The sequence below is a fragment of the Parambassis ranga genome, chromosome 17 (genome assembly GCF_900634625.1).
Source record: "Parambassis ranga chromosome 17, fParRan2.1, whole genome shotgun sequence".
NCBI classification, from domain to species: Eukaryota; Metazoa; Chordata; class Actinopteri; family Ambassidae; genus Parambassis; species Parambassis ranga.
Window position 1 is genome coordinate 4,861,953 of NC_041037.1, and position 24,190 is coordinate 4,886,142.

Sequence of the window (24,190 nt, forward strand, 5' to 3'; positions counted from 1 at the left end):
GGTTCAGATGTTTTTCCTAAAATCATTTAGTGTGGATCTCTGAAGTAAGCCTTTTTCTTTTTGCAATTTTGAAATAGAAAAGCCAGACGGATACTAGAAATGTGTGATAGTTGTAGTAGTAGCATGTTTTATGTTTGGTAGCAACCAAAAGAGCCAATCTGATCAATCACCTTACAGGTTTCCAGGCAGCTTTCTAGATGATCAATTCTATGGGATTAAAACACACACACTTTGTTATGGACTTTGCTGCTGACAGTATTGTAAACAATGGAGGCCAAGGTGCACTCTGCTGGACTAACTGTAATGACATTAATTCTAAAATATCCCAAACATCTGTTTATTGATCCAATATAATCAGAGGAACTTCCGAAGTATGAAGTGCTATTTAACATGTTCAGAAAATGAAAGTAAGAAGTCCCACTGTGGAAGTGAAACTAAGGCAAGAAAAGTAAATCTGAAAGTCACCAAGGTGATACTTTAATCCTTAGGATTAAAGGACCTGCAGCTAGTTATCACACAGTGCTTTTGTTGATGCCTCAAGGACATCTGCATCCTGTGACAGCTCACCCAGTATACAGCATGCACTCATTTATGTGAAACTAGTCCAGCATATTGTGTAATCTGAGTTTTACTCAGAAATTATTTTACTATGAAAGAGCATTGTATAATTTGTACTGATAGACCTCCGATCAGAGGACGGTGACTGTGGATTACCACATTAATTTTTTATTTTTTTTTAGATAACAGGATTAGGGAAGAGAACAATCTGCCAATCATCTGTTAATTATTACAGCAGCAGATAACAGCAGAGTCAGTTTCAGTGATTTACACTCGTCAAACTCGACTTTGACTAATAAAGGACACATTCAGGGAATAAATGGTATTTATTACATGATTATCAAAAGTCCAGTCTGCTTCTAAAATGAATGTGTTTAGGTGTAGATCAGTCGTTCATGGGGGACTTCCACGACTTAAAGAAGTTGATCAGTGTGTGTGTGTTTTTAAAGATCTATGAATAAATAAGTGTCAACAAGTGTTTAATGTCCCGCCCTGCGTCACTGGTTTTCTGTTACAGTGGGTTCAGTTGTCTCTGAAATGGACTCTTGGGGTGGAACAAAAGGGATTAGGTAGCCTTGTCAAACACGAAGAGCGGATCCGATTTTCTGGTCTGTCTGCAGCGCTTTCCCTCCTCCTTAGAAGACACACACTGTGTTGTTAGCACAACTGAAACCGAAGCAAAATAAGCAGTACATTGTTAAGCAGTGAACATGCCACAATCCCCAGTGTTCACCACTTCCTTGTTTACAAAGTGTAAATGTTGGAAAAGCCCTGAGTCACAGTATCATGGCAGGAATGGGGGCAAAATGCCGTTTCAGCCAAATGTTGTTATTTTAAAGGGAAGAGCAATAGACTGCAGCTTGCCCCAAACCATGGTACACATATTTTGACAATGAGGGTCACTTATGTGTGAGCGGGGCTCAGGAAGGCCTGTCAATAGACCCCTTTATGAGGTGGTGAGGGGGGAATTAGGCCTTCAATGGGGGGACTAAGCCATGTATGCCATGTGCCCACACTCAGGCCTGACCTGTTTGTTTTGATGGCAGCACGAGACTGGCGTGACTGCGGGCCTTGTTTACGTTGGATGTGTGTGTCAGGCAGAGGGCAGTTCCCACTCGATGAGAAACTGACCTCTCACATTGCATCATTGCAACAGGTGCTGCGATTTCAAGTCAAAGACGTCAAAGCTGGTTTGATGCGTTGGTGTGATTCTTCCTGGCAGTTTGGGACTCTTGCAAGTCAAGAGAGATGTTGGATTGTGCTGACAAAGGATTACCAAGAAGCTGATTATTATTGCAGAGTCCAATACTGCAACAAAAATCCAGATTTGTAGGCTGTAATTCAGGTTTTGAGTATGCTGTATGTGTAACTCTTAATACCTCATTACAAGAAGAAAGAACCTGCAGAGGGAAACACTGGGTTTCAGTCCAGCAGATGGATTGTTAACTTTGTTCAGGCTTTAAAGTAAAGCTACGGTAAACTGGCCTGAGCATGACCTGGTCTGTCAGGTTTCTCTTAGTTTCCATAGCAAGTCAGGTGAGATTGAACAAAACCACCTGTGTGACCAGTAGCATGCAGCCTTGCAGGGCAGTGCACACAGGGGAGCTGCAAGCTAGCATTTGTATGAGGTACAATGTTTAGCCTGTTGCAAGCTAACATTTGGATGCATCCTCTAGTGATCATGAATGTCTGTTACTTTAAAGAGGATTTCCAAAAACCAACATACATCCTCTGTGGACCATGTGTGAACACGTATCTGCTGTCGTCATGGACCTCAGTAGGATTTATCCTCTAGAGACATTGAATTTCTGTAATAATGTTATTCCAATCCAACAGATTAAAGGTAGGGTAGGAGATTTCATTCTGATGCACCTTTGGTTAAATTAGTGTAACTTCTCTTTACAATCCGATAGCAACCAATTAGTTCGCCAGTTTCGCATTAAAACGAAGAATATGAATCATCTGTGGAAGCTATAAAATGCTAAAAACAACAGCCAATCCTCCGGGTGGACCCTGCGCGGAGTATTGGCTGGTTGTCACTCTCTTCCTGCTCTGCGCGCACCAGAGAGGTACGTGCATGATGGCCGAAGTCAAAGACCGCAGCTCGTCTCCAGGTAATGCGCGTCCATGTGATTGGGAGGCGTGGCTTTGGGGTGAGCGCAGAGAGAAAGGGGCGTGTGTTTACTTTCAAAATCTGGCGGACTCACACTGAGTTTTCAAAATCTCCTACCCTACCTTTAAGGTCTATGTACTGCTTTTTTCATTTAACAGTGCGCCACTCCATCACAGGGTCTATATAAAACTAGTATTGCTAAAACTTCTGTCTCCAACTGTACACCCACTGTGGACAATTCTTATCTGTTATTACCATGTCATTAGGATTCATCCTCTGGGGGACAAGTCTCCTTTTGATTGAACAAGCAAAGAAATTTATTTACAAACATACACAGGTAGGTGAAGCCCATGAGTCTTTCCTCACAGAGTAGTTAGTGTGCATCTTACAGCAAAATCTTTGGGCTTACTAACAGAAATACAATCAGAATGGTTTCCCTCACTTTAAATCAACAATTTGATTTAATATTGCCATCATTTGGAATCATTTCATCAATACTTAGAGCCTGGGTCAATACTCTGTGGTAGTGTGTGAAACAATCAGTGAAGTAGAGATACAGCCGAATAAACAGAGTATAAGTGGTCCTATACTGTAAAATTGTTTTTTTCTTCTTCTTCTTTCTAAATATTTATTAAAGATTTAATTCAAGTTATATCCAAATGTTTGATCCCCCTGTTGGGATCTCGTTCAGGTTTGGCCTCTCTTCACAGAGAGGTTCAGTCATGGTCATATATAGAGAGAGAGAGAGAAACGTCCCTGAAGCCTGGAGGTACTGATCCTCAAAGACACTTCAGCAGGGAGCCTAATCACTGGCACAGGGTCTCAGCCCCTGTCCCTCACCCTGCTGCCGCCCCCTCATCCTGATCACTGGTTAGTGGCATTTTCGCACTCATGAACAAGTCTACAGCATCAACTCTTCACTATCTTGACCCCAATAAAGCACAGTAAATGTGCTAGCAATACACTCTAACATAGAGCACAGGAAATTCGACACTGATAAAAGTGGGTCTAGTCCATAGCAAGCATTTGACTGGTAGAAAATGAGCTGGAATACTTCAGTGAAAATAGGAAGTCACATCTTGCAAGCAAGTACCTGTGAACAAACAATATTACTTGTCATGCTGTGCAGTAGTTATGGTTAGGACATTTGGACAGAAGGTCCATCCAGATGTGTTGTGATGTTCATGAACGCAGCTTACACATGTTTTCCAGGGTTAGTTCTGTAGTTTGTTAGACTCTGAAAAATATCCTGCATGTTTTGCAATGTTCAAAAAAGTGCACTTTTTAGACGATGAGTTGTGAAAAAGATGAGCCACGCTGAGGAATAACAGTCCAGCCAAAAACCAGCCACTTCAAAGGCCTTCGTTTAGATCATGAGGCAACCGATCATACCAAAGTTAACGAGAAGGAGATTAATGATAAGACGTGATAAAAGTCCAGACAATCGCTGGAGAAAAAAAAGTTCACCATCAGATTCAAATGAAGAAGCTCTCTTAATCAACAAGAGAGGACTAAAATATACAAAGTGATGGAGAGATGTGAAACATGCAAACTAGAAAACAGCTTGTTTGCAGATGACTGAATCCAGTCATTTAAGAGTCTATGTAGTGAAGATGAATGACAAAAAAGTAAAAAGGTTTAAAAATGTGTGTCCCTTTGGCTGACGTCATGTCTGTGAGAGGAAGCAGAGGGTTGTTGGTAGTGAGGTGCGGCTGCATCTCAGTGGCAGCCGGCCTGGAGGAGAGAGGTTGGAGGATGGACAGGGTGGGAAGCAGAAGATCAGGAGGAGGACACGGCGGCCGCCCTCCTGATGGCTCACTAATGCTAGGACGTTTGCAGCAGGCGTCTGTAGTGTGGCATGATTTCGTGCTCTGGCAGGTGCAGGTTGAACTCCAGCGCCACTAGGACAGGGAACTCGAAGGCTATCAGCTCTCTGCGGTTCACTCTGAACCTCTCCTCCAGTTTCTGCCAGAGAAATAAATGAGAGTTAGGCTGAAACAATAGCTGCTCCTCGCTGACTCATAAACCACACCCTTTTATTAACTGCTCTGCTTGCAGCACAGGAAGTTTAGGAAAGTGAAATCTTTTTACTGCAGGCAACAGACACACAAATGGTGTGGTGCTGCTTGATTTTTTTTGAGGACACTTACATCTATAAGAAGCTTAACTTCATGTTTCTTGAGGTCACCACCGATCTTGGCTGCCAGAAGGACGCATGCTCCAGCACAGAGTTTACGATTCTGCTTGTTTAGTTTGCCTTGAAGAACAAGTTTTTCAAAATAGACGAAAGCCATGGCCACCGTCAGTTCCTCATAGCCACACTCATCCTGGGCCAGCTTTCTTATCTCCCTTTTCAAGCTGCACCGAGAAAAGAAAAGAGAACGAGGAAGGAAAGAGAAGAGGAAGTATAAAACGAAAACAGTCAAGTAAAACGACCTGCGTGGACATTACTGTGACAGACTCTACACTTGTACATCGGCTTTACCTCCTTATCTTGCTGAGTGTGAGCCTTATGTGAGGGAATTTCTCCTTGAAGGTTTCGTTCATGTCCTTCTTCAGGTCAGAGGGTTTGACGTATTCGATGACCGTCGTCTGGAAAGGAAAACCAGAGGCGGTGTCAGAATGAGCACAGTTCCAGCACTGGGTGAAGCGACTGAATCCTCACACCACAGTGTTAGATTCCACCACCTCACAATGAAGCGGGTGTTACCTGTGTTACTGGCTTGTAAGTGTGCATGTAACAATGTCTGTATGAGGTGTGATTGATGAAGCTAGAAAAAATTAACTGTTGAAAATTGGACATTTCTTCTTCATCATTGTCCCCTCCTACATTTACAGACTCAGTCACAGAGCATATGGATGCTGTCCTCAGCATACAGGGACATGTTTCCCTAACTCACTATATAGGGTCTTATCGCAGGTTCACAGGTGTTTGTAGTGCTGTCCACATGTATAATAAAAATCATTAAACCCTATAGTAATCACTTAATGTTTGCCATAATGCACAGCCAATGCTCAGTACATAAACATTATGTACCATTACACATTACACTAACTATTTATTTAGCTGGTGCCGATGCACCGTGCGTTAATTGTGCAACAGCAATAGTGTCATTAATGGCATCCAATAGCATCCAAAGTTTTTTTTCATTTTGCAGATGAGCACACTGAATAGTCGCCTACAACAAACTCCACATACAGGGAGGAGGCAGCAGTGAGTCAGTGTCTTCATCGAGCTCCTATTAAAAGTCCTCAGTGCTCGCTGTGACATGTTTCAGATGACTCACATGTTTGGGCTGGAAACTACATCCCTGCAGGGTCCTGTATATTAACCCTGAGAGTAATAGTCAATAAAATAAATTGTTACTTGATGCTCCACTATAGATTTTTCAGGATGACAAACTATTATCCACTGAGACATTAAGTAAGGACACACTATGCTGCGCTGCTAAAAATATGACTCTCACTATAGATGTGAGGCATTTCCTGCATGAAGTGTTAATATTGGCATCCAGCCTGGCTACTGAGCATGAAGCACGAAGGGGGGACAAATGCTAATAGACAGTTAGACAAAAAAAACTTTTCACTGACCTCAAACCAACGGAAAAAAATATTATGTATGACTATTTAGAAGTTAGAAACCTGTCTCTACATCATACAGGTTTTTCTTGGTAGCATGGCGAGTCTAAAAATGTTAATATTGTCCCCTGCTTCAATGTAAAAGTTTCACTGCGTCTTTCCGGCAGCCTGCGTTCCACCCCTGAAATGCAGAGAATTCCCGGGTCCATTCCTGTAGTAAACACAATAGTTATTGTTGCCTGGCGCTGGGTTTTGTAATTAGAGGAAGACAGAAAGTAAACAGCGTGGCCTTGACTAACATTTCAACCATGTCAGTCCATGTTGTGTATTCTGCCAGTCTCTGTAGCAAAAACAGAGCCCAGGAAAGAATGAGCTGGGAGTCTAGTTGACCCCCCTCCAACCCCCAATCACAATAAAACATCCGGAAAAGTGTGAGAATTATTAAGCGCCAATGCACAAACACTAGGCTGGTGTGCCGCCATCGCTGCTGCCCCCTACACAGAGATAAAGAATGTTTTCATTCAGGTGGGAGAAAGACTGGTCCGGTGACCTTGGTGATTAGAACAGCTTCCTTTTAAAAAAACAGCTGATAATAAACATTTTTTTAGAAAGAAACTGCAGACAAATATTTCTGGTGTTATTGTTCTTGGTTGTGGTAGAAAAACTTGAGGACTAAATGTCCTTAATGATAAAAATAACAAGTGAAAAAAGACTTCAGATCTACAGTGCTGGAAGAAAATCATTTTTCCATTCTGCTCTCATGAGGACTGCAGTTGCTGTTATTGTTGTTATTGCTGGTGGTGTGTGTTAGGCTCAGTCTGAGTCCATTCTCACCATGTAGGAGGGGAAGATGAGCACTCTCTTGTGTTTTCCACAAGGCCACTGCGGGTCATCCAGCAGATTCGGGTCGTATTCGCGAAGATCCGCCAAATCGTTTCCTGCCACGAGCACAAACACAACAAACATTCAGGGTTTTTTTTTTTTACAACAAAAACATGCTCAATAATGAAAGTGTGTGGGTTAAGACATTCATTTTGGATACACTGAGCACTCGCTGGGAGTCTAACCTGTGTCTAAGCTGCTCTGGTTGCTGTTGGCCCGGCCCAGACTGAGGCTGCGGTGGCTTGCGTTACGGGACTGAGAGAAGGACGAGGTGGAGTCGATTGTGTTTCTTCGACCACCCAGCACATTAGTGGGATACAGGAACTGGGTGTAGGACACAGTCTGCAAACACAGGTGTAGTTATAATCTGTTTCACAAAGAAGTAAAAAGCTCCACCTGTTTTGCCTGATCTATTTCACAGCAACACTGTGTCAGCGTGTACATGTATAAGGGGATATTGTTACTTGTTTCACCTATTTTGGGATCAACACTTTTTAAAGGAACTCATGTATAAATGTTATTGATCACTGACGATGCACAACGCATACATGTTTTTGCTGTTTTCTCACCTTTCCATCAGCTCCTAGCTCCACTCCCTCCAGCCCAATCACCATCTCCTTGGCACTTACACCTCCTGACGGATGCCGCTGACGCCCTCCTTCCAGCTTTACATCCCTAATGAGCACAAGACTCTTAGAGCTCTCACAGCACACATTATCCTGCAGCTTCATCTAGACCTTTTCCTTTAACTTCTCACTGAGGCCTGTTCTAGCTCCTCTCCTTACACACACACCCACATGCGCTATAACAAAAATGTAGGCCTGTATCGATCTGTGCTCATCAGCTGGCCTAGTTTCTGTAATTGCTCGTGTCTTTGGGTGCATCTCGGTGCAATCAGAAATAAAGTGCGCCCTTGGGAGGAAAAAAAAAGATGGAGGAGAGTACAGTTTTATTCTAGCAGGCAAGACTCTTCAACCTTTCAGCTGCTGCCTCACCAATGCCTGAAATGCTGTACTGCTGTGGGAGGTTTGTGGGAGGTCAAACGCTTGTATAAAGTCAGATGGAAATAAAAAAATGTGTCAGTGGAGCAAATAGTGGGCAGCTGTGAACACAGTTTGCAAAATCTTACAGCAAACTGTGGCTGTAAAATAAAACAGTTTGATCCATAAAGTTGTATTTCATTGACATTTTAATGTCTGGATAATCCACAGCAATGTGTATCTGTTTTATTGCTAGACAATAATGATTAAAGTAACATTAGTTACTGCTATGATTTAACTTGCCTTGATGGTTTCAGGTCAGTGTCAGTGAAGGCTAATTTAGCGTGTGTGTGCTGACAGAGAAGATTACATGCCTGCAGTCCACTTAATTCACGGTCTGCCATAATGAATAACTGATAGCAGATATGCAGTGACCAACTGTGGAACAAGCCTTTCCAGCAAATTAGAATTTATAATTAGAAGGTTGAGCAAAGAAAAAAATAGCCAGTCCTATTTCTGTATAATATAGATTAGAAGTAAAATGATGGTCAATTCGCTGGGTTTGTGTTGCATTAAAGCTACAGTGCAGAACGTTGTCATATAAATGCTTCCAACAGTGCTGATTAAGCCTATCAGGCTCCAGGCTAATCTCTATATACAGTGGAGTTTTACCCTCTAGAGTTTCTTTTATGTACATAAGAGGAGAGAGTCATGGCAAGAAGGTGAAGAAAAGTGTTTCTGATGCTCCATGCACAGAAAAAAAATCTGCATTCAGAGGAAGGATTAAAGTTAAAAAACAGAAAGTGGCAGCCAGCATATGCGTGAACCACTGGGAAGTTGACAGTGTTTGTGTATGCACTGTCACTGCAAGGAGAGGGAGACAAACGTTCTGCACTGTAGCTGTAATTCCAGCCTCATCTCAGTATTTCTATCAGTGTATTTATTGTTAAATCGTTTTTTTCTACTGCTCTCCTTAACTTCCCACTAACAGTCTGGCTTTTTGGTGAAAATTTGTGTTCAGGTACACAGAGGAAACGACACAGTGAGCGCTCACATGACCCTCTCAGTGTTTTGGTAACATGTGGGGGCCAATCTGTTAATAATGAAAACAGTGTTATCTGGCAGACAGGCACGTCAGGACACACAATGTTGACAGATGCTTCATAGACACAGAGATCCCCAGGCAGCAGGCGTCCTAAAGAACAGTGAAAAAAAAAACTAAAAAAAAAAAAAAAGAAAAGAGAGGGAGGAAACAAAAGAGACGAAAGCTTTCTAGGGAGAGAGCTTTGCTATGAAGCCATCCAGACAATAAAAGGCAGAGCTTCATTCTGCTGAGGATACAGCTGAATGAAAGGAAATGATAGGAAAGGCTGAGTGACATGCATGAATAAGACACACTGGTTTCAAACATCTGTGTGTTAGCCGTGTTATAATCTATGCAATGTACTCATCATGATCTGTTTCCACATCTTGCATCAGGCGTACAAAAAAAATATAAACATGACTAACAGAATCTTGACCTCTCCTGGCTCCCTTACAGCTGGCACAAACAGTTTAGGGTTGGGTTGTACCGGCTTGTAATCTTGTCTAACTCCACCCCTTACAGTGCACCTAATGATCAACTTCTCACTTTATGAACCCCTCTGAGGACATCTGTCCTGCGTCACTTTTCCACCTGTATTACCTAAAATGCATGTCTTTAAGGGTTAAAAAAAAACACAGGAGGAAATCTATGCAAAGGCTGCAGAGCCCGGAGCCAAAAGCTGTATAACCAGACCGACACGTCCTCTTAACACTGACCACAGAATGGGCCGGCTGCCAAAGAAAATGACGACGTGTGGTCATTTTTTGGCGAGTTACTACGATGGGAGAGTGGAGGTGGACGTTGACCGGGGTTCATGCCCAGTCAGACCATGACTGCTTTAACTTTCATCCTCAATCAACTATTAGTTTAGGAATCTGAACTACTTTAATCATTAAACAGAATATTTTGCATGTTAATACATGTTGTCAAAACTTTAAATGCTGGTGTTTATGCCTAGAGGATTTGGGGAAATATGGAATTATTAGCTCCAAATACAATGTGATCTGCTTCATTTGGCAGCTAAAGGCTAAAATGAGAAAATGCAAATCAACCGTATAATTTAATTACCGTTGGTGAGGTCTGTGTTGCTCTGAATTGTTTTTGCATTCTTGGGGAAGTTCATATAACCTGTGCTACATTTCTGATGCTGACATATAAGTCAAGTGTATACTAGGCAAACAGACTTTCTATTTCTAAAAAGCTTTTCCACCATTTTTTCAGTTACCATGGTGACAAGTCAGCCACCTTTGGCGGGCAAATATTCACACAAGAGGAGGCTGCATTACTACTAAAATATTACCTTGAACATTGTGTCACTGTCCTAATGAACACTGGCTGGACAAGATAGAAAATGCCCCTTCAACTGGCAGAACCTCTAAAGTTTAATAACTGCTCTGTATCACATTGTTTGTTTAGGGAATAAAATCAACAAGAGTCTTTAGAGCTGCTGGTAGGCTGACAGGGCCATGTTGCTGTATCTGGGTAAATCTCAGACAGCCAGATGTATTTTAATTGTTCACAGCTAACTCGCCAAATATGAGCTGAGGTTGTTTAGGCCCATGTTATTGCAGGGATCTGTTCATGGACAGTGTTTATTGTGATAATGAGCACACAGAGGGGGACAGAAAGAAGGGAAAGAATGCTGTTATACAGTTCCAACACTTGACTGAGTCTAACTGTAAACAGTCAGTTATCAGCAATAAGCAGTCAACTGTGCTCATTGGATAGCCCTGGGGGGTTTGTTAACCCTTGACCTTGCACTGATTGGCTGGCTTAGGAAATTCCACAATCTGCCTGAACATTTTATGCTGTTCACTAAGCCCCGGTGTGGCACGTTTCTTTCTCCTCATTGTATTCCCTGGTGTTTGTCTGTCCCCTTTCCCTTTCACTTCCTCCAAAACACACCATTTCATATGACCTCGGGAGGGGGGGTGTCAAAACCAAGTCCATACTGCAGTGATCCCATGAAAGCCCGGTGGGTCCCCTCGCTTTAAAAAAAAGGAAACAAGCATTGTCTACAGATAAAACCGGCGATTATTCCTGTTCTCTACTCTACACACAGTCTGCCAGTGTGACAACATGTAAAAAATCATTTCTAAATCTAAGACGATCGAGCATTCCAGGAAAGGTGAGCATTAAATGCTACACAGCAAAGCCAGCCACAGTTGCAGCAGACAAAAATGGGTTGATTTGAACAAAAAAAAGATGAGCGCCCGAAAGCCACCAGAGCCATTATGGAAAAAGCAATACAAGCAACAAGCATTAGGCTATAGTCTACTGCCATTATACACATAAATAAGTGATTAAGGCCCTTTACAGCCCACTGTTAACATAGATGTATTAATTTACTATGGTAAAAAAATGCATCCACTAAAACCAAACCTTCAAGGGAGAGCGTGTCCACAGACAAGGAGGGGTGAGAAAACAAAAGGAAAGAGGGAGCACAGATTGGACGACGTTACAAAGTTCGGCATGCTGTAGGATACATACCCTGCTTGGCTACAATCTCGATAGGGCAGGACTGAAAATACACTATAGAAGGATCTTCTGCCACTGATAAGGACTATCCTATAAAAAAAATGGCAAACAAGCTAATCAACATCTATCCGACAAGATCCACAGGTTAAAGTTGGAGAGAGTTTGCAGTAAAAAAATGAAGAGAATGAAGTGAAACTTGTGTGTGTGTGTGTGTGCTGTTTTGTAGTGATGCATCACATGGTGTAGTCAGTGGTGGACAGTGATCTAAATGTATATTAAACCAAACACTATAACCAATCACAGATCTGTCCCAGTCACCAAATAACAACGACACAGAGGGCAGAAAGATTTTAAAGGATAATTACAGTGTTTTTGAACCCTATTTCCTCAACAACACAAAGCATTTGTCTCTACTATAAGTGCTTGTTTCTGCCCCTCACCAACATTATTATCGGGGATTGAAGCCCCTTACAACATGACTGCATTTACTGGGTCTTGGCGCTGTGTGAACGGTCCCAAGCCGTAGTGGTGGTGGAGCCTGGTTCAGAGTGCAGAAATAGTCACAGCAGAACATGACACAAGACGCCACGTAAATGTTTGTTAGTCTTCTGAGCAGCATTGGAACACTCTACATGTGATATGAACGAATATTTACCATGGAGGGAACGTCTTAAAATACAAACAATCTTACAATCTCTTTTTTCTTCTAGAGCAGAGAGAACTTTTGCAGACAGGCTACAAGATATTCTGTTAGCCTGGAATAACACACAAAAACATGGCAGGCAAAAACAAGCACTTTTAATTGGTTCTAGGACAAACGCTCTGTTTGTGTTTGATGGCTGCTTGCTCAACATTTCTCAGACTCCTATTTTCCCCTCCTTTAGACAGGAAAATAGACTCCAGGTTTCTAGAATCAACCATGAAGTAACGTATAAAACGTAACGAAGTAAAGTATAAAAACCTCACAATGAATTATTTTAAACGCTTCAACTCATATGATGTATTTTTCTACACAACAAAATCACATCACACCTTTACCAAAGAACTAAGAGATGGAAGTTACTAATGATACAACTGACATCTAAAGAAGACATACTTAACATACTTAACATACTAACCTAAACCTTTCCATATCTCTATGTAAAGCTATCCAACATAATTAAGGATCAAAGTCACACATATCACCAAGACAAAAAGCTAATAATGGAAAAAATAAGATGGTCAGTATTCACTAAACCCTCCGTAGGTCTCCTGGTCTGTACCACAGAATCAGTGCTACCTCTACAATAGCACAACTGTGCCAAAATGTGTATGTGTCCAGGGATTTGTGTGCTGCATTCAGTGCACTGTGACAAAATTATATGTGATTAAGCAGTGAGTGTGACTGAACAATTGACAGTGATCATATAAAGATTAAAATAAAACAGTAAATAAGATGAGGAGCATTCCTGTTTACATGTAAGTCAGAATGACAGGCTGTGAATGGACCGGCCCTGCTCGTCTGCGATGTGGCTTGTAATGTGAGAAACAGCCAAACTGCACTTCATTGACTGGGGCAGCCTGCCATTATTCAGTGAGGACTTGTATTGACTAAGGAATGGCCTTGTTTGCCTTCATACCTTCCATTGCGCATATCATGTTGCCTAATGTTCTTTATGAAGTGGATCTTCTTGAAGCTCTTTGGTCGGGGTGAACCTGATAAGGTTCTGCATCTGAAACAAACATTAAACATCAGCGCTCTGGAAAACAGAAGCAAACTCCTTTTGGATGCAGCAGCAGTGTGTATGTTTGCCGTGCGCTACCTGCGTAGAGGAGCATTTTCCTCAATGTCCTCAAGTGTTTCAAGCGAAGATCGCTGGGAGATGAGTCTTCGTCTGTGAAGACAAAACAGAGAGGAAGATAGAGGATAGGACAAAACAGCGTTATCACATCAAAACTGTACCGGACCAACTGTCATGTTGCAGAATGGTTTTTAGAACTCCTGTTGTCAAACACCCACACACACTGCAAAGCAATTTCATTAAAAGCCAGAGTCCATAGTGAAAGTGATCAAATGTGGGGACTAAAAATCCACATCGAATAACAAGCTAGAAACTGCGACCTAAACCTTCGTTTGCTGACTCAAAGGGTCAACAAAAAGCTGACATGAGATAATAACATTGCAGGCTTCATTAATCATGCTGTGATGTGAAAAATGTTTCTAAAGGATTTAGACAAGATGAGAAAAAAAACAAACATCATAAAGCATTTAAGCTCAAGCAGCATTATGTTTCAATGATCCAGGCCTGGAAGAAAGTATGTGTGTGAGACCTCTGACCAAACAACAGTATCAAATTATCACTCATCTCTGCATGTTCTGTGGTTAATTTACAAAGAAAGGACGAGGTCTGGACAGTGGAGTTATGACTGCCATCAATCAACACCCTGACGTGGTCAGCGATCATTTCTCAAGACTTGCGTAGATCACAGAGAGTTTTTCCGGATCAGAGCTGCTAAGAGGATAACGAGCTGGCTCGGCGAGCACTTTGTGTAACACATTTTGTCACAGATGGCCTTTATTTCACACTTTGGTTGCTCGACTCAACAGGCTAATTCTGCTGGACTACTTTTATATGATCAGCTGCCAGTAACAGAAACAAACCCACATGTGATAGCTGAGCATGCCTGAGCTGCTCCAAAATTAGGTTAAAATTGTATGTTTAGCAACAGTAATGACATAATCCAAAGCATTAGTCAGTGTTACAAAGTGCCACATTTAAAGCAGTGGAAAGTAACAAGTTGGTGGTCAAACAACGAAAGGCTGGCAGATTCTTCCAAAGGGCTTATCAGGCACTGAGTAATAAATAAACCTACAGCAGTCTGAATACTTGGCAAAGCCAGGAAAATGGACGCTTTATGTGCTTTTTACAAATTAAAATGTGCTCTACCGCTGCGGCTTTGTTACAATCTAATGGCCCACTCCTCTTTATGAAGCATTTCAGTAGAAGTGGGGACACAGCAAAGTGTAAAGTAAAGTGGCTGGTTAATAAATGACAACGCATGAGGACAAATTACCAGAAGATGACTCCGTCCTTAAGGATCTCGCAGAGTTTAAACCAACACAGGCTGAGTGAGCACTGTATGCTGCTGGGAGAGCTGAGTGTTTACATGAGAAGCCAGACTGCTGAAGCAGACAAGAAAGCGGTCGCACTTAACCTGGAAACCCTCCAGTGCTGTAAATTATGACCCTAATGATCATAAACTGGACTGAAGAACATCAAGCTTTGATAAAAGGCGTGGGCATTAAAATGATTAGAAGACTGAGCAGCTGACATCAACTCGTCTCCGCTAGTGTCAGTTGAAAGGGTCATAATGAGCAGGGCCAGGCCTGACCTCTGCCTGAAGGTCAGACAAGAGGGATCATGTGATTTATGGTCAGTCTTACATCATCCTCCTTCAGCGACAACCAAGAGAGATGGATCGGCTGGATAAGGATCTATGACTGCAAGTATCCTGGTAGACGAGCTGTACTGGTTTTATATGAGCAACAATGTGCAATATGAAAGTCAGCCGGTTTTAATTAGAAGCTCTCCAGGGTGCTTTGGCTTGTTTCAGCTCTTTGACTTCTGGGTTTTGGTTCACTTGCAGCACTTAACAAATACCATTCTGACAGCTAAGCCATTGCATCTTTGCACACTCACGGCAACAAACCCTCATATTTTTACGTTTAACTTTGGACATTCTAACATTGCTATTTTGATTTATTATTTGCATAAATACTTGTCCAAGAATTTCAAACTTCAGGTGAAGTCAATATAAGTCAGATGAACAGGTGGCCTTTATTTGGGATTTAGATAAATGAAGCACCGCCAGTGTTTCCCTGTTCAGCTGTAGTGGAGGAGTTTCAACACAAAGATCCCCAAAAGACAACAGATTAAGAAAAGAAGTGATTACATGAGGTCACTTCTCCTGCTATATTATTAGGCACAGGTCTGACTGGTATGCAGTAACATCAAAAACAATCAAGAATGAGCCGCCTTCTGAGGACCTGTATCTATGTTCAACACTATAATAAGTGGGGCTGTCTAAGTCCAGCAGCAGAGCGTATGTGAGGTGTAAAAGAAGCATTAACGTGCAGTAGAGATGGAAATGTGGAAGAATATGCAGGAACTTGTGCATCAAATGTCATGCTCTGTTGGGAAAATTAATTAAAAAGTGGCCCATTTCTAAGTTTGGTAACAGCCTCTGTAACAGACAGAGTATGGAAACATAATGAACAAGTCTTTATTACCGTACATATCCTCCTCATACTTTCCAAACATCTTTGGCAGGTCATATCTGTACATGTGCCCAATATAAAGCAGCCTGTGTTGTAGCCATCTGTCTCCATTCTATGTGACCTTTAGTCACTTTGTAGCCTAATCTAAGTGAAATGTTACTTAGAAAAAAAAATTACCAGTTGACTGCAGGGCATGTTTCCAGTTCGCAAGGACACAAATGATCCGTGCTTTTCAGGACTTTGATCCAGTCACTGTAGATAAATAGCAGCAGCAGGACGTGCTTTTAACACAAAAAGATGTTTACCGGGCCGATACAAACCCTGGAAACAATAACACTGACCGGGCCACACTTAGTCACCACAATCTTGCTGTTAGAACAGTGTATTTTTGTCCAGTTTGACATTAAGTGAGCAGTCCTCTACTCTAAAGAACAGCATGCAGCAACAAGCCATGTCTTCTGACAATTCCTACTATTGCTGCCTCATGTGCTTCTGTTTTCATACATACAAAACCATCCTCCTGCAATACAAATGTTCCTAAAAAGCTATAGATAATCTTACCAAGCAGTACCATGCAATGAAGCTATAAAACTCAAGTGGACTATTTAGATGTGGAGATTAAACAGTTTCACGCACTGGATGCGTTGGCAGCCTGCCACAGGACATAAGTCTTCTGTTCTGAGTCGCTGAATGAAAACAAATGTGATGTCCCGGGCTGCTTCACACAAACACACAAACAGAAATGTGATTATTCTGATAAAAAAAAAAAAATCAATCCTGCAGAATGCAGCAGGAGTCAAAACAGGATGTATCAGCAGATTTAAAAGATAATAAATGGATATAAATGAAGATAAATAAACAGCAAAGTCAGGCACTGACTGGCTGTGACCCTTGTTGCTCTCTCTTGTAGTAGCAGATTTTTTCAGTCAGATCTTTTGAGCAGTTGTTGGCAGCTCAAACTGTGTGAAGAAATAAAGCATTCTTACATAATCCTGTGATTATGCCAACCATGACCTCAGTGGACAACAATCATAACCAGAAATATGTGACCCAAACACACTAAAACTCCAGAGGGTCATTACGATGGCTTGAGCTGCTTATGTAGCAGCCAAAGCTTTGGTGGAAACAAATCTTGTAAAGTGCATGTTTCTGCTCTGTCTAATGTTACAGAGGACATAAAGGCTCTAAAAACAGGCTGAAGGTGTCTCTGCGTGTCAGGCAGACAATACCAGATGGTTATAGGTATGCTATATTTAAAGCTCTTGGCGTGCTGAGTCAAGGTGGATGAGTGCTAAGGACTGGAGTGAAAGCCATCATCATTTTCCACTGCATTAGATTCTCGATTAGGATAAAAGTCTGGGACAACATTGGCCTCAGAAAGTCTATTTTGGCGGTACTTCAGAGGCTCTGTGACTTCCTGAAAGAGAGCAAGACTGGAGGCCAAAAAATCTGAGGGGAGAGAGTGTGTCTCTAATGCCCCTGGGAGAGGAAGTGCAGGATAGAAAACACAAGAGCGGAGAGCCAGGCAGCTTCTCAGAGAGCCTGGGCATCCTGCCTCTCCCAGCCAGGGACCTCTGGACACGTTTCCACCAGCTGCACCCCTCGGAAAACAAACCAGGCACTGTGCGGAGCGCTTCTCTGTCCGCACGCCGGCGGAACATGGCCGTGCTCCATCAGCAGGTTTCTCAACATTAGAATTCATTTTATGTGGACGTCCTCCAAACACATACCAGAAGCAGGCTACAGTCAGGGTTTGCTGTGTGACGAGCACAATTAAAGGGACAGTTCACGGCAAAACGTAACAATTTTTGAGGTGGTGTAATAATGATTTTTTATTCTGAAGTGCTAATCAATGGACAGTGCTTCATTATAAGGAAGCAGTGTTCTTTTGAAAAGGCCCTAAAATGCCAAAATGATTAATGGCATCCTTAGGGCTGTATAACTTATGCACCTTTTTTTCCACACAGATTAAGACTTTACAGAGCCTGAGAGTTTAGCAGTGCAATTTCTGTGAGGTCAAGAAGGGGGACTAGACAGAGTATTTTCACCATGAGGAAGAGCTTCTCCCTGAGAGGTCTGGCAGAGGACCAGAGAGAGGAGACAGGGTTTGAGAAAGAAAGGGGCTCTCAATGGAAAGAGAGCAGAGAGGATCTGACAGCAGGTTCTGACAGTGAGAGAACCACGAGGCGACTGTTACTGACAGCTGTCCCACTGTGAGGTGAGCCTTTCCAAGCTCTCCAGTGTGAAGATGAAGCAGAAAAACAGGGCAAATAAAAGACGTGAAACAGCAAGCCCCTGGCTGCGTGTGGAAGCGAACAGTGGTGTAGAGTTACAGGATGCTTACGTCACACAGAGAAGGGAAGGCGACAGCAGGTGTGGGCCAAGTTTTTGAATGACATTCACTAAAAATAATTTGTTGGTGCAGTAGGAGAACATAAGAAAGAAAAACAAAAGAAGAAAGAAAAAAGGATCAGGTGTGCAGCTGGATTCCTTCTCTGGGGAGTCCAGATTACAGCTCCACAGCTGTGATCATGTATATCTGCCTCTGAGCAGAACAGCGAGTCATTAGGTTACAGACACCTGTGTGGAGAAAATATACAAACAGCTGAACTTTCTCCTCCTGCTGTGCATTGTTGTGGCCAAGTAGAGTGTGTTGCCTAGAACCGAAAGTACCATTTAAGAACAGCTGACAGGAAAATAAAACCTGGAAGAAAAACACTCACAGTGTCCATTCATTTGGCCCCCTTGAACAAGAAAAAAACTACAACACAACAAATTGTAACATCTATTATGTGTCTCAACTACTATCAGCTGAAACTGTACAAAATAAACCAGGATCTTGTTACATACAAACAAACAAACGTAAAAATAAAACACATTTTTGTTGTTTGCAACACAGCTGTCTGCAGGACACTTAACATGCAACAGTACTGGCTGCGCCTGTGGTGGTAACATGTAGTGCGACCCTTCAAAATAAAATGCATTCATAGAGTTTGTCTCACATACTGAAAACATGGCAGAGTGTTTCTGTGCAGTGATTTCTATGAGTGGGAACAAAGTTTGTGTTTGTGATCACGTCAGTGTACAGTTTAATGACCTGACTGTGCAGATCCTGCACACAAGCCTGCATAAGAATAACTGCAACAGCACATGGTGAAGTAAAACTGTTGTTTAGTTACCTTGACCTCTGCTGCTCTATCTGTCCGCCTTCCAGGCTGTAGTTCTGGGGGAACTGCCTGGAGTAGGTGGCAGGTAGGATTCCCTGAGTGTACGTCTGCAGCCTCCCCCTTGTCGAGGCTGGGACCGCGGAGAAAGGCGAGCTGAACACGGAGGACACTAAAGCGTCGCCCTCTGTGTCTGTGCCAGCCGGGGCAGCTGTGGAACCAGACCCAAAACTGGACCGACTGCTAGCGAGAAGAGCCTGGTTTGCAAAAGCGAGCGCCTGGGCGGCCGTGGTAGCTGCCGCCGCCGCCGCCGCCGCTGCAGCAGCAGCAGCTCCGGCGGAGCCAGCAGCTCCATACGCCGAGCGCTCCGGAGAAACCAGGCTCTGTCTAGTCCTAGCTTCAGGCGAGTTATCCTCCTCGTTTTGATTGTCTGCATCGTCTTGCACGGGTCGTCCATCCAGAGAAATGTTGCTGAGAAAAGACAGCGCCGCTTGCCTCCTCCTCGGGTCTATGCGTTTCCGCGTATGCTCAATGCTGGAGTGCTTCATCTGTAGCGTGGCCGTGGATGTGTTACTGCTCGTGGCAGCCGCCATGGTCCACTTCCAGTGATCCGAGTCCCTCCGCAGCAGCAGCGATCTTACTTTGTTGACATTAATATAGTGCTATTGGTGCTTGTGTTGGTGAATGGAGGCGCCTGTCTTTTAAGTACATGGGTTTAACTGGGTGAAAACAGGGAGGTCACGTGTGTGCAGTATTGTGGCAGCACAGGGAAAATTTGGACCAATGAGCTGTCAGGAATACATGTGTTTTTTTTTTCTTTTCCTGACTGCTGAAGCCTCCACTGGTTTCTGACACTACATGCTAAAATTACATAAACTGAACACAGTGAAATTGCACTTTTGTTCTAAAGTCACCTTTTTCTTTCTTTTATATAATTTTCTGCAGCACACTCCTGCAGGAAATATTAAGAACATATGGTGTGAAAACTTTTTCACCAAAAAGCTGCTTGCTGTGTTCTCAATGAGCATCTCAAGGCGCAGATGTGCACATGGTGATCAGTGGGCGCTGACAGAATGGGGCCTGGCTCTGTTTGTTTAGAGAAAATAGATCATTTTGTGAACTGTACGAGTCAGCAACTCTGAAGCAATTGCGCCATCTTTCTGCTTGACATGCACGCACATTGCGTGTGCAGTTTTTGGCCATAAGCCTTTTAAATGTGCCATCTAGTGGTTTGTGGGTGACAGCAACCTATGCAGGGAAAGAACCACCATTCTTGGGTTAGAGAGATTGGAAGATTGACATGTATTTTGATGATGCATTATTAAATTATGTTTGAAAATTGATAAATTCTCACGACTTGTTTCCAACCAACACTTTCGTTACATCAGATTAAAGATTAATCTGAATTACCATTATATCTAGGAGCCGGCATGGGTTGACCTGTAAGCATTTCGTGCCATTTTAGGATTCTCTGGACCCTTCCTTTATAGGCCATTAGTGTTAAAGCATCTACCCACTTCAGTGCAGGACTCATGCAGTTCTCTGCTCTTTGCCAGTTTGAAGATGTGACTGAACAAACAACTATTAACAATAACCACAAGAGAGAGAACGTTCATGTCTGCAAAGTTTAGTAAAACACATGAAGTCTTATATTTTACATAAACAATCTGTTCATCCAGTGAGAGTCCGTTCCATGTTGTTCTAAATGTGGCTGTGCTATTAACAAAAGGTTTCCCCAAACATCACAGACCAGTATTGATCATTAACATAACACACACGTCCTCGAGTAGAGTTCAAAGGTCAATGAGTATAAACTTCTGATCAGTCATCTTCAACTTGTCATGTTTCAAAAACAAAGTAAGCATAACTAATAAATCAAATATAGATAACACAGCAGATGAATAAAAAAGATGGAATGTAAAATAGACTAATTTATTTAATATGTGCCGTCAGCTGCAGCAGCACAAACAAACATGCAAGTGAGGGCAAAAAACCCAATATCAGCTTGTTCTGGGAAAATTCCCTCATGACCCCCTTAGATAGGCGATCACGGTGTTCCGCTTGCAGTGAACAAAAAAAAAAGCAATAAAATAAAAGGAAAAACTAAACAAAATACACTTTGTCAGCATGAAGTTAAAGAGAAGTAAAATGTGGGGAACCACTACATCTACACCTATGCGTCGCTCCAACGATGATCTGACAGTAGGGACACAAGCCTTCAGCTTGTACGTCACTGGATCCCTGATGCTCCTTCAGTTAGACCCTCCTCTTTCTCTTAGCTTCTTTTAAGAACAGGGGCAGCGTTCGGCATACACCCCAGGCGATATCTCTCTTATTCTGGTCAGCCAGCAGTCAGTGTCGACCTCCAGGCCAGATCCCTTGTCCTCAGCCATAGCACGCAATCTTCATGAGAGCGGAGGTTGTCAGGCCCGACCCTCTGAGCAGCCACCCTGGACCTGAAGACAGAAAACAAACAGCCAGCAAAGATCCCAGAATAATCACAAAAACTCTGCCTTTAAGGACCTGCATCAAAGAAAACAGTTAGCAACACACCTGGAGAAGTAAAAAGGTTAGAGTCAACAGCTTCCTTTGTTAGAGTTAGTACAGGAGGTAATATCTGCTTCCTCACAGGCAACAACTGCTGAGGGAGGGAAAAAAAACAAACTTGTGTTTAACACACATCAGATCACTTTGTCCAGAATTTCTGGACTAGCCTCCTTTTAGTCATGGAGACTCTTATGGATGATACACAGCTGTGCACACTTCAGTTAACAGATCAGGTCCCAATCAGCCTGAGAACCAGCTGCAGGCAGGTCATAAGCACCTCAGGCTGTTTTAGTTTCCCTCTTTTATTGTGCATTTGAATAATGCACATACAAAATAACGCACATACAAAATAACATGCTTTAAATGTGAAGACACTGAGGTCAAAGGTCAACGTCCACCTAATTCATTCCAGTACTCAAGTAGTGTTTCACCACCTTGGTTTTCAGTGTTACACTGACATTCCTTGACTCTGAATGTGATACACACATCCAAATCTTGGTTTCAAACTTTTCACACAGGCGATTAGCTCGACATGCTAATCACCACCAAGTCCAAAGACACAAGGCAGACCTGATAAAATAAAGAGAAAGATTAAATATTAAGAAAACAGTCAACACATAGCACATTTAATGAAGCCCTCAATAGGACTCCGACTGCCCACGCGGACAGAGCAGGCAGAAGAAAAGACAGTTTAGCAGAACTAATACAACTTTACAAAAACATTATCACAGACATAAAGACGAGCCATCAGCCCACAGCATGACAAGGTAAGCTCTGCTGGCATCAACTTTAAGATTCCCGGGCCTCCTGTGGATTGGTCCGGCAATTGGCAGAGCCAAGCCAAATCACTGCACACCACACACTGAGCCCTTGAAGTCAAGTCTGTGAGGGAGAAAAGGAGAAGAGAGAAAGGGAGAGAGACAAAAGAGAAGAGCAAAAGGGGATAAAAATGGACCCCAATCGCCACAGGCTGTAACATCCATCTTGAACTTGAATGAATCAGAATCCACACAGAGCAGGCCTTCCAGATCTAGCACTGTGGATGTTTTTGATCTTCTGGAAACGCCCACAGCATGAGTATTACGTTTCCATTTTTCCAAAGGCAAAGACACCTTGGATCATTCTGCAGCCCAGCAGAAAGATCCAAGCTGTTGTCAATTGTGGTTCTCCTTAGCACATAATTAGCAAGACTGGGGGATGAACCGGCTCCAAATAGGTGTACAATCGTTTTCTCCACCTTCACCTGGTAAGACAGAGCCTGTATTTCATCCACAACAGCTGCTGGCTGGTTCGAATGACTCCTCGAAACAAAACATCTGCATGCACTGCATCCTCAAGAAATCCAAATTTGGTTATTTAAACATCTGAATCATCAGCTCGATTAGCTTTGCAGCCAATGTGTTGCCATTAAGAGCTTGAGGTCTTTGATGGCAGAGATCTTGGCAATAGACGCAGACACTCGTCCACTTTAATGTATTTCAGAACAGATGTACTATCTGTCCAAGTCCGTTTCAGCTCCATCTTGAACAAAACGTTATTTCCAGAAAACCCTCCGACTGTCTTCGTCCACATCCAGCACCTGTTCTGATCTCACACTCGCCCACATAAAGTAGTCAACTCCAGTTCTCCTTAGTGCAAAATTAACACAACTGGGGATGATGCAACACCTGAAAATATGAATCTTTGACGGATAAGGCCTAATCTGCGGCAGAGCCCATGGTTGCAGTGACCATTTTCTTCTGTGTGAGAACCCCAGCTAGTAGATAAAAAACATTTCCATCCAAACTGTATGGAGTGTGAGTTTAAAATGAAATGTTTTTGTTAACATCCGACATTTGTGTGAGGCTTTCTGAGCAGAAAGTAGCCAAACTATCAGGATCCAAGAACGCATGTCTGTCACTTTGTTTCCTGCACAGGAAAAATGGAGACTCCAGTGATCCAGCTGACCCTCCCACATCCAGACTGCAAGAAAAAAAAACTCTGAAAACCTTGTTGCTGACTTTAAATGAGTTCCAACTGTGCTTCCAATAAAGCGTTAGTTGAGAGATTGTGATTGCAGAAAGTCTTCAACATCTGATGGCTGAGCTCCATCAAAAATGTTTTCAGGCTTAGAAAACCAGCAGCAGACAGCTCAAGTCTCCTCGGACCAAAAAGAAATCGATGACTTCAGGGAAACATGCTTTTTCACCTCCAGGTAATTTCCATGCACTACATCCTCACCAAGAAGGTTTCTGGCCAATCCTTCCGAGCCATCAAAAGCACCGAGTCCTGTCTTTGAAAACTCTGAGACTCAGTCCTCTGGATACAACATCAGCTGGATTATCTTTGTGTCGCCACTGAGAAGGGCTTGATGCAACTCTGACAAGTGAGATCCTGCTGGCAACAAATGTTTGAAGATGCTCGTTCTTGTTGTTATATTTTAGAACAGATGTCCTGTGTGTCCAAAACATGAAACCGTCACACAAGCTGTAGCTCTTCCTTTAACCTTACATCCACTGGGTGCTAAGACAACATTCCACATCCAGTTAGACTGACGTTTCAGCTCCA

The 24,190-nt window shown here is 42.7% G+C and overlaps 1 protein-coding gene across 2 annotated transcripts; it reads right to left on the reverse strand.

The window, feature by feature from the left end:
- Window positions 1–3,009: 3,009 nt before the first annotated feature.
- cables1 (Cdk5 and Abl enzyme substrate 1) lies at window positions 3,010–19,805 on the reverse strand. Of its 2 annotated transcripts, XM_028427539.1 has the most exons (10): window positions 19,112–19,805; window positions 13,477–13,548; window positions 13,294–13,386; window positions 11,687–11,764; window positions 7,702–7,807; window positions 7,318–7,474; window positions 7,085–7,188; window positions 5,157–5,263; window positions 4,822–5,029; window positions 3,010–4,636 (listed from the first exon to the last, which is right to left on the reverse strand). In XM_028427539.1, the coding sequence occupies exons 1-10, from the start codon at window positions 19,687–19,689 to the stop codon at window positions 4,496–4,498; spliced, it is 1,644 nt and encodes a 547-aa protein (XP_028283340.1). In that variant the 5' UTR covers window positions 19,690–19,805; the 3' UTR covers window positions 3,010–4,495. The 2 variants fall into 2 exon arrangements, with proteins under 2 accessions (XP_028283340.1, XP_028283341.1); XM_028427540.1 differs by lacking the exon at window positions 11,687–11,764.
- Between the last annotated feature and the right edge of the window lie 4,385 nt (window positions 19,806–24,190).

What these genes read in the sequence shown, in the direction of transcription:
- cables1 (XM_028427539.1), bottom strand. Translation starts at nt 19,689, where the DNA reads ATGGCGGCTGCCACGAGCAGTAACACATCCACGGCCACGCTACAGATG. An exon ending in CATGATATGCGCAATGGAAG is followed by an intron (nt 11,765 to 13,293) that starts GTATGAAGGCAA and finishes TTTTTTTTATAG; the next exon opens with GATAGTCCTTATCAGTGGCA. An exon ending in CCAGAGCAGCTTAGACACAG is followed by an intron (nt 7,189 to 7,317) that starts GTTAGACTCCCA and finishes TGCTCGTGGCAG; the next exon opens with GAAACGATTTGGCGGATCTT.